This window comes from Miniopterus natalensis, chromosome X (assembly GCF_054644295.1).
Source record: "Miniopterus natalensis isolate mMinNat1 chromosome X, mMinNat1.hap1, whole genome shotgun sequence".
Classification (NCBI taxonomy): Eukaryota; Metazoa; Chordata; class Mammalia; order Chiroptera; family Miniopteridae; genus Miniopterus; species Miniopterus natalensis.
Genome location: NC_142103.1, coordinates 91,104,520 through 91,115,561, shown reverse-complemented (window position 1 = coordinate 91,115,561; position 11,042 = coordinate 91,104,520). Strand labels below are relative to the sequence as shown.

Sequence of the window (11,042 nt, the reverse complement as noted above, 5' to 3'; positions counted from 1 at the left end):
TGGTCTAAGGCTAGACAATTTAGGTTAGCAGAAGGAGGAGTCCTAAGGGTAGTTTGAGTTTAGTTCAGAATTTTAGTAAGGACTGAAGTGAATTCCTCTTTTAGGGCAAGGGAGCCCCACAGAGCGGGACCCCTGCTATAAGCCCTGGTGTCCCCTTAAGCAGGGCTGCCAGGGTAAGATGCCCCTTACTTTATCCTTAGTAGTCACAGGGAGATGAGGATCCAATTAAAAGGAGGTTACTCTGGCCATTCTAGATGCTAAAGTGAGGACTGAGGGTGGTACATAGAGTCAAGCCCTTCCTCTGTGGTAAGCCGTGGGGAGATAAGCCATTCTGATCCCCCATCTCCGCATATTCCAGAATATCAGGTGCATGAGAGCCTTGGTCTGATTGCTCTAAGCCTCAAGTCTGCAGAAGGGAAGATACTAGGCAGTCAAGTGAAAAAGCCACATAAGCAACATAAGGATTGAGGGGACCACTCGTCACAGAACAGAAGGTATTTCACATAGCCCTACATGTGATATCCCTGGCGGGGTCCCTGGGGAAGATATGTAAAACTGAGGCCTTCCTAAACTTCGCCCCCGGACTTTCAGGAATATGATGGCCTTGGTCCAAGGGGATAAATCTAAGGCTAGCTGAGGGAGCAGTCCAAGGTCCTGCAAGAAACCAACGTGAGGACTCTGAGCGGGGACTCAAATTAATTCAGGATGGAGAGGGTCACACAGAGCTCTGCCATTGCCATCATCCCAGGGTATCCCTGGGCAGGTGTGCTCAGATGAGGTACCCCTCAGTTCCTCATCCAGGGTGTCAGGGAGGTGAGGGCTTTGGAATGAGGGGTCAGCATCAAAGTAGTTCAATAGAGAGAGCACCACAGATCCTGCTGAAGTGGAGGTAATGGCCCTGAATGTAGACTGAGAAAAACACCTGCCACTCAAGAACAGGGGAAGCTCCACAGGGCCTGAACTTGTCAGACACGGTATCAGCTCCAGTAAGGCCCAGGTAGGGCTGGAAAGCTGCAGCCGAAGGCAAACTCCAGTCACCCTCACAGAGTCCTGAGGGGAAAGGTGGCTCAGAGAAGAGGAGCCTGGAGGGTTCCTAGAGCAGTGCCCTCAAGTCAACCTGCAGAGATAGCTGTCAATAAAGCCCCAGGCGGTATCTCCCTGCAAAGGGTATCACACCATTTCATCTTTCCTCCAGGTCACCTTCTTTCCCACACTAGTGCTTGCTGTCCCTGACCAGAGTCATCATGCCTCGGGGACAGAAGAGTAAGCTTCGTGCCCGTGAGAAACGCCGCCAGGCCCGAAAAGACTCCAGGGATCCAGTGGGTGCTCAGGCCACTGTACCAGAGGAAGAAGAATCCCCTTCTCCCACATCTTCTGGTTTCGAAGATGATCCTCAGAGTTCACCTGCCACTGGAACACCCAGCAATCCTGAAGTGCTTGAGGGAGTCCACTCCACCACTGCTAGTGCTGCAGCTGTTTCAAGCACAAGATTTGTTGAAGTTGCCGACAGTCAAGTGGAGGAAATGCTAAATGCCTTACATGTCGATGATGTCACTGAGCCCTGGTACAGAGACCCTCTGGATGAAAAGGTGATTGTGTTGGTGCACTACCTGCTGTACAAGTATCAAAGGAAAGAGCCCGTTACCAAAGTAGATATGCTGAAAAATGTAGTCCAGACGTACAAGCATAACTTCCATGAGATCCTCAAGAGAGCTTCTGAGCACTTGGAGCTGGTCTTTGGCCTTGATATGAAGGAAATGGATCCCAACAGGAACACCTATGTCCTCATCAACAAACTCGAACTAAGCTGTGATTCAAGAGAATACAGAGGTGTGCCCAAGACTGGTGTGCTGATGACTATCCTGGGTGTGATCTTCATGGCAGACAACTGCGCCACTGAAGAGGAAGTCTGGCAAGTGCTGAATATAATGGGGCTACATGCTGGGAGGAAGCACTTCATCTTTGGGGATCCCAAGAAGCTCATCACAGAAAATTTGGTGAAAGAAGATTACCTGGTTTACCGCCAGGTGCCTGACAGTGATCCTCCAGACTACGAGTTCCTGTGGGGCTCAAGAGCCCACGCTGAAACCAGCAAGATGAAAGTCCTGGAGTTTGTGGCCAAGATTAATCACACCGTCCCCAGTGCCTTCCCACGCCATTATGAAGAGGCTCTGAGAGACGAGGAAGAGAGAGCCCAGGCCAGATCCACAGCTAGGGCTCGTAATGCTGCCAAGGCCAGCGCGCGCTCCAAGGCTGTGGCCACCAGCTTCTCCTTCCCCAAGTGAATGCTGAGGAAGGTTATTCACCATGTGTTTGAGGAGAACAGCTAATGTTCTCATTAGTGGAAGGGTTGGGGTCGGTCTAGAGACAAGGCAGTTTATAACATGTTTGTGTTTCCTGTTCTATGTAATAACTTGGACATTTGTCTAAATGTTGCTCTTTTTAATAGAAGGTTTAACTAACTTCTGAATCTGAGTTAATGACTGATATGTCACACATTTATTGATGTTTATGAATTTTAAGAGTATGAGTTTTACTATTTTAGTATGTCAACTATTAAAATAAATTTTAACAAAATGAAAAAATTATTAAATCCTTTTCTTACTTGGGAAAGGATATTATGATTTAGAATTTTCTCAGTACCTCATGCATCTTATAATTACCCTAATAATACATTTTTGCATTCTCTTACCACTTATAGTCTGTTGTTCTGTAATATTAAGTGATATATTCTTGGATGTGCTTAGATTATTCAAGAATGTTAACCTAATTTCATCATAATAAATTAGATTTCTTGCATACTGTCTCATTTATTTGTCAAACATTCCTTGAGCATCTGCTCTTTGGGAGGCTTCGTGCTACTTCTGGGTCAGGATCAACAAGATCCACCATGCCCATGTTACAGTCCAGGAGGAGCTGTCAGATTAGGAAGACTAAGGACAAGTCCAGAGAAGGAGAGAGGAAATTGGAGCATCTAGATGTGAGCAGTCAAGCGTAAGTGCCCAGAGGCAAGTGGGTTTGGGGCCTTGAGAAACTGTGAGTCTTGGTGTGCGTCAGTTTTATGTTAAGCTGGGTGGTGGTTCAGGTGAGGAGGCTGTGGAAGAGATGGGCCATGGCCAGTCCCTTCGAAGGTGAATCCAGAGTTGAGAGACTAAAGCCTGGAATGGGAAACTGCTTCTAGCAGTCACTTAAAGGTCATAAATTAACCAGTGAGAAATTTCCAGGGAGAGAGGAATGGGATGTGTCTTGTTCTTTTGCCCCAGTGCAGGTGAAAGTCCACAAACTATGTATTTTAAGATACGTTCCCTCCACAGAGCATCTGAGAAGTAACGGTGATACTGCCTTAATATGTGATGCCCAAATGCCACCCTGCTGGCCCTTTTTGCCTTGGGCTATAAAAGACAGAGCTCACTGTTTTATAGGGTGTTTAAATTAGGTTATCTTGAGTGTAATTGGCAAACTGAAAGTGAGGGATAGATGTTTTGATGAGTGAACCAGTTGGCACTTGACTCATTTTACAGGAGCCTTGTATGTATCCCTTGGGAAGTTTTTCTTAATTGCTTATAAACTATTTTAAAATGTTCTTTAGCAAGTTACTTAATTTACTTTGTAAGAAGCGTTTTGGTTGTGTTGGTGTGGTGTATCCTACAGGGCTGTATGTTGTCTGATATCTTCAGGATAAAAATAATTTAAAACTTCCAAGACGTGAGATTGGTGGTGTTTGAGGTTAGAATTGTAATACTAATAACTGCTAATTATCAAAGACCCAATACATGCCAGTCACTGGACCAGGTGCCTTCCATAAATTAATTACACTCCAGCAGCCTGACTTCACAAGATATACATGAGCCAGGGAGCAAGATGGCTGGACCAAGCCCATTTCAGATGACGAACCCGACGCACACATAGCTTTACAACTTTCATGAGTTCACGTTGCTCCTAAGAGAAGCCTGAAAACAAAGCCCTGGTCTGATACTGCTCCACTCCTCCCGTCTTAAGGTGGACTTGTGTATTAATTCATTTCTCTTCTCCTTACTCCACAGTGTTTCTCAGGCAGTGAAAAGAAGGACCTTGGGCTAAAGTACTAAGAGGAGGCCTAAAGAATGAAGGTGAACACTGGCTGGTGTGGTTCAGCGGTTAGAAGGCCAGCCCATGTACACAAGGGTTGTGGGTTTGATTCCTGGTCAAGGGCCCATACCTGGGTTTCAGATTCAATCCCTAACCCTGGTCAGAGCGTGTTCTAGAGGCAACCAATCCATGTGTCTCTTTCACATTGATGTTTCTCTCTCTCTCTTTCTTTCTCTCTCTCCCCCTCTCTCCATCCTTTGCACTCTCTAAAAATCAGTGGAATAATTATACTACAGTGAGGATTAAAAACCCCCACAATTCAGGGATTGTCTGCGGGTTCATTTACCTGGGGTTCTCCTGTCTCGCCCCCCACGGCCCCCTGAGAGCTCGCTCTGCCCTGGGCCCAGCACAGGTGCCCAGCCCAGCCCTCTCCTGCGTGACAGCGCCCTTCCCTGGGTCCTCCCCAGGGCGCCTCCTGTCTAGACTGGAGCCTGTCCTGCCAGCCAGCTCTTCTCTGCATCGTGCTCTGCAGGCTGCACCCTGCTCCCCTGCAGCACACAGCCCGCATCCCCCGCAGGCTGCACCCTGCTCCCCTGCAGCACACAGCCCGCATCCCCCGCAGGCTGCACCCTGCTCCCCTGCAGCACACAGCCCGCATCCCCTGCCCTCCCCACCTGGAGCATCCCACTCCCTGCCCATCCCGCCCATCACTGTGGGCCCCTCTGACAGCAGCAGCCCCTTCCACGCAATTACTCACTTCAGACAGTGAAGCTGACACACCTCCCAGCCCCTCTGGCTGCCTCCACCACACTCAGAGTTTTTTAGCCAGATCAGCTGGTAAGTAGACTTTGATTTTGCATGAACTCTGCCGGGCCTTGGTTTATAATCCTGAGGCTAAAGAGGACTTTTTGAAACAACTGTGATAATTGCAGTAAATTTTTGTAAATTTTCTTTTACATTTTTTTCAATTACAGTTTACAGTCAGTATTATTTTCTATTAGCTTCAGGTGTACAGCATAGTGGTTAGACAAACATATACTTCACAAAGTGCTCCCCCTGATATTTTCAGTCCCACCTGGCACCGTACATAGTTATTACAATATTATTGACTGTATTTTCTGCAGAAGAATTTTAAAGGAGCGTCTTATTTGGGACAGGCCACTGAATCCATACCCTGATGAGCGAGCCTAACTAAGTGACCAAGAAACAAAGCCTCCCTCCTACGTGGTAGATGGGGAGGCCCGAGGAAACCACTGTCCAGCAACCATGGGCAGAGGCTGGATTCTAACAAGCCCTGTAGTCTTCTCAGCAGGTTATAGTCGTTTTCTACAGCTGCTGTAACAAATTTCCACAGACTTAGAGGTTTACAACAGCACATAGTTATTAACTTGGTAGGCATTATCTACATTGTGTAGGGGTGAAGGCTGGGATGCTCTGCTAGGTTCTTCCCTTGGATTTTCACAGGCCCAAGTGAAACTTTCAGCTGGAGGGCCTCTCTGATCATGAGCTCTGTGAAGAGCCTCCTTCCAGGATCCTGCAGGTTGGTGGCCGATTTCAGTCCTTTCAGTAATAAGACCGAGGCCTGTTTCCTTGCTGACCGCCAGCAGGAGCTGCCACAGTTCCCTAGGCCCCTCTCCCGTCCTCGCATGTGGGCCTCTGCTTCGGAAACAGCACACTGCATCTGTCTCATGAGGAACCCCTCCTCCTTCCCCTCTGCTGCATCTCTCTTCTGGCTCCAGCCAGAGAAAGTTCTCTGCTTGTGAGCGCTCATGTCATTACACTGGGCCCACCCAGATAATCCAGTGTATCTTTATTTTAAAGTCGGTTGCACACCCTTCCTACATCTGCAAAGTGCCTTTGGCCATGTAACATAACATGTTCACAGGTTTCAGGGACAAGGAATGGGCATCTCCGTGGAGCAATTATTCAGTCTACCATCAAGGTAGAAAGTGTCTCCCTGGCAGACATGCCAGCTTTGATAAGACAAAAATAATGATTTACCACAATTCTGACTCTTGTCTGTATCTGGCCCAGGGAAAAACCCAGGCTTTTCAGTGTGCCTGAAGACACCTGTACAAGTGTTCAGGCATGCTCTTCAGGTGGTGGGGAGCAGAGACTCACAAGTTGTGTTTTGACCATGCAGCAAGAGAAAGAAGAGAATTCTCTGTGTATTGGGACTAGAGAGGTTATTGAAAGGTCAGTGCTGGGGGGAGGGGGACATCTATAATACTCTTAACAATAAAATAAATTTAATAAAAGAAAGAAAAGGTCAGTGCAAAAAGCTGCTATAGAGTGAAGGGTGAGCCCTTCCTGCTGAGATTTACAGTGTTCTTTAGAAATTGGTTTTATCCTGTATTTGAAAACACTGGTCACATAGTAGGCATGAGAAAAATTGGGAGTGTAGCAAGGCAATTTGGGCCTCCTCAGAAACCTCTCCAAGGATGCAGAGGATTTTTGTGTACAGATTATAAGTGCTGCACTTACTGATCACCTGCTCTGTAACTGTTGATGGCGAGACAGCAAGTGCTCATCTGAGCTGTGTCTTGCTCTCCTTCCTGGGCACCTGAGGACACGATATTGTCCAGTCCACTTGTATTAAGAAGGGTTTTGTGACAACCTTTGCCACTGAAATACGAACAGCAGCAAAGTTTATCATTTCCGGACAGGGCAGTTGAGAGTCAGTAAGCCACTTCTGCTTTCTGTTCAACTCGGCAGCAAACACTGAGAGCCTGTGTTGAGATGTGGCGTCACATGAATGGGGACAGCCTTCATTCCTGGGCCACACGACCACCTAGACCGCACCTGTCCATGCCAGATTTAATGTGCGTGAAAATAAACTTTTGTAACGTTAAGCCATTCAGATTTTAGGCTCTTTCCCTTATGTTCACGAACAGTTACTTACCTGAATAGAACACAGCTACTATTTCTCTTGTTAGTCTTACTTACATATCTTAAAACACCTTGTTGACCGGTAGTGAGTATACACATGTTTCCGTGTCCAAAAGTTGCTGACTGGCTATAGGTCAACTCATGTCTGCACTTACATTAATTTAAGTAATTTTAAACACCTTGCTAACCAGTCACAAGTATTCAAGTGCAGAAAAGTAGCCAGCTGCACGGGCAAGCTCTGGCCCGAAATGGCCTGTTGGCAAAGTGCTAATTACAACAGAAAGTGCATATATTGTTGATGCTAAAAAATTCTAAAAACACAAAATAATCACAATCCTGCCTCCTTCCTATGGTCCTGTAAAATTCAGGCCATACTAAGTAACCACAAATAAAAACCTTATCTGCATAATTTTTAAGTTTAGTCTAGACTTTTTCTTACATGTATGTGCTAGAATAATACTGTTGAGAACTCCCTTTCAAAACGTCTTCAGTGAGCACTGAGACAAACTCCTGAGGGATCACAGTGAGGCGGGAGCCCCTTTCTCTCTCCAGCTTACCATAAGTTTTTATCTGTATTGCTCTACACTGTACCTCACTTGTGAATAACAGGTCTGATCACTGCTGCCAGATCAGAAGTTCTTGAGGGTTCATGTTGACATTTCTCTACTCTTCTCCATATCCACTCCCCGCATGTTACATATACAAGCTTTTAATAGATACGAACTGAAGTGTGGCTGAAGGAGTAAGGTGTGGGGCTCAGCAGGTAGAGAAGGAATGTTCAGTTGAGAGGCAAAAACAAAGCTTCTCTCACTGTAGAATATGAACCACAAGCTTCTCAGTGGCAGACCTCAGAAGCTTGAGACCCACAGCATAAACGGGAACATTTTCCTGGAATATAATCATTGACATAAATTCATGCAATATGTACAGGAGTGGGCAAAAGTCGGTTTACAGTTGTCAGTACATGAACCACAGAGTTAATAAAGAGATTTAATTATCATAACCTGCATGTCTTTTTCATATGAACAACTGTACACCGACTTTTGCCCACCCCTGTATTGAGTGCTTACTAGACGCCAAGGCCTTTTCTCTGACCTATCTTTTCTAATCCTTCTCTGATGTCCTATTAAGTAAGGACAGCCAGTATCCCTAGTTTTAGGTAAGGAAATTGAGACACATAGAACATGTCCAAACTGGAAGGACAGAATTAGAAAAAAAGAAAGAAAACGAAGGAAAAAGACACTGTGAGTTTTTATACATGTGTAACAGTGTGCATCATGTTTTGCCTCTTGTCCTTGTCACTGAACAAAATGAATGCAGGATCTTTCTGTGAGAGCACACGTAGATCCACCTCACTCTTTTAATGACCCCCTAGAATTCTAAAGCATGTGTGCAATAAACAGTGTGCCCATTCTCCTCCCGATGGACACATAAGTTGTGCCTCATTTGTTACTATGATTAATGGAATTGTGATATCAACATCACTGATTGTGGTTGTTGGGCAAATGTGGATGTTTGCTTATAGGAAACAGAAATGCACGAATTGGATTAAAGTGAAAATAGTTTGATGATTGTGAGTATCTGAATATTTCTGAAATTGTATTCCAATAATGCTGTACCAATTCATATTCTCACAAATTAATTTATGTGAATACCCAACGTTCTAGCAGGCATTTTATTTTATCAGTTTTAAATTTAGGGCAACATTTTGGCTGCAATGATATTGTCTCAATTTTAATTTGTGTTTCCCTGTTTCGTAATTAACTTGAGCAGAAAATTAACATAATCCCTCACTCATATGAAGCAGGATTTCTGCAGCGATGTCATGATTACCAGGATAATTCTGGGCACATGCTCCTAGAATTCTGATATGTCATTTAAACTTTTCCCTTTATTTTGAGAAGCAAAGATTTGTCAGAATGACCAGGTGCCCCAGTAAATGAGCCTGGACAGGAAAACATCAATAACTGAGGATAAGGAGAGCAATTTCTAGAGAGATCATATATTAAAACAAGCCCAGAGAGCCCAGGGCAGCTGGCAGTCAACGATGGGTATGCAGACTTCAATAAAAGATAGAAAAAGAGAGAAAGTGGAGAATCTGGTGGAAGGTACCAGGCAACTTATACGAATAAGCCAGGGAATCTCTGAATGATCATTACCAGCTTCAAGTTGTAAAGTGATCTGCATGGTTAGATTTATTGGATGAAAGTACCAGAAGCAGGTTTGATGCGCCTTCCTACGATAAAACGCTCCCTGCCCATTGTCAGGCAAAGCTTAGCTAGCTCCCCTGTGCCACCCACCAAATTATGTTATTGATGGGATCTGGGAGAGCTACATCTTCTCACTACTCTGGGGGGGTTCTTGTAGCCTTGCCAGTGTAGCAGGGCTGAGAGCTGTCTTGATGCCAAGTGGAAAATGCTATTTCTGCCCACGTGTATGTGGCACTCCTGCTGCTGAGATTGAGGCTGTGCAAGTGGGTGGGATTGGTTGGTGATTTGGGAGAGTTAAAATAGGGCAAGTATTGCCAATGAGTAGTGGAAGGGCATGTGCAGTTGTAAGAAGGGAAAAATTGGATGGGGGAATCCCTAAGGCTAATTACCTCAGTGACTCTGGGAATAAAAGGCTGAGTGTGGGCATGCCTTGAAAAACAATTCAGGTGTTATTCCAGCTCAGATGGCCTCCCATGGTTCCTGACTTCTTTGCACAGCAGAAGGCAGATGCACTTTGGCTGAGTTTGGTGGCCTGTGTTGCTACCAGATATTGACTGGAGTAGGGGGCTGGTGTACAATGCAAACATTCACAGGCTGAATGGAGAACCATTGTGGTCAGTGTAGTTCCTTGTTAAATTGCCAGGGGGTGACAGATATATGTGGAGTCCAAAGCTGTGTCTTTTTTATTGTAATAACTCCAACTTGATTGAATTAAAAAAAAAGAAAAAGATTCTGTGCTAGCCATTCCCAAAGTCATCACAATATCTGTAGTAAATATAATAAAACCTAAAACGTTGAAGTGAAGACAATGGACCAACCTGTCACACTGTCAGCAGATGGAGGAATCCCAGGCCCTTACAGAAGTAAAGGTGAAGAGTCTGGGTAATGTCAGAGAGACCCTGGTAAGGTCCTTGATCGAGTTTGAGGGACCCCCACCCCAGAAGAGAGTGGACCCCACAGCGTCTAACCCCTGCTTTTAGTCCTATCAGGCTCTGTGTAAGGATTGCCCGCAGTACTGCCCTTTGAGTGTCCCCTCTGGGGACTCAGAATTTGCAGGCTTTGGACCTGGGTGTTGGCCTCAGGGCCACAGAGATGGGGTCTCAGGCATCAACGCGAGTAAAGCAAAGGAGTCTGTCCGGTTTCTGAGGGCTCACCCACCCCAGAGCAGACGGGCAGCACAGTGGCTTCCCCTCCTGTAAGTCCTGGGAGGCCCCGTGTGGCTGTGAGGCTCACATGCCCTGCTAACTGGAGAGTGACATGGGGAGGGCCTTGGTATGAGGCTCGTGAACCAGAGACAGGACACCCAGGACCTGCCCGGAGGGAAAAAGTGCCAAAAGCCAAGAGCCAAAGCCCAGGCCAAAGCCACCCCCACTGGGCCCTGCAAACTCCAGGCAAAGCTGGCCGGGGTGGGGCGCCCTGACAGCCGACGCTGGGTCCCAGGGACGCCAAGGCCTCGGTCACAGGGAGCCTCGCGCCCGCTCTCGGGCCGCTCCGAACGCGCCCCGCTCCGAACGCGCCCCCCGCTGCCAGCCTCGGGAGGCACCAGGTGGCGGTTTAAGGAAGTGACGCGCCCCACTTCCGTTTATGGTGTCCGAGGGAAGTCACAGCGTCACCTTGAGGACAGCATCCCGACGAGAGTCGCAGGAGCCCCAGGCCCCGCCTCGAATTACGGTACAGACCCATGGGAGGGCCCCCAGAGAGCTGTCCTCCTGGTGTGGGCCCTGGGGGGGGGGGGCGGGCTCATTAGACAGTCACCGTGCGACATGGCCACGGCCCAGAACGTTCTAAATGTCCTCCGAGGGCGCAGAGGCGGGGAGGGCATCGGGCCGGGGGGCGGCTTGCGGCCAGCAGGGGGACAGGTCCCAGGCCCTACGG

At 47.1% G+C, this 11,042-nt stretch overlaps 1 protein-coding gene across 1 annotated transcript; it reads left to right on the top strand.

The window, feature by feature from the left end:
* Positions 1–1,244: 1,244 nt before the first annotated feature.
* LOC107544718 (melanoma-associated antigen B10-like) lies at positions 1,245–2,285 on the top strand. The gene has a single exon (XM_016222632.2). It carries the CDS (start codon positions 1,245–1,247, stop codon positions 2,283–2,285), a length of 1,041 nt encoding a protein of 346 aa, XP_016078118.2.
* Positions 2,286–11,042: the final 8,757 nt, after the last annotated feature.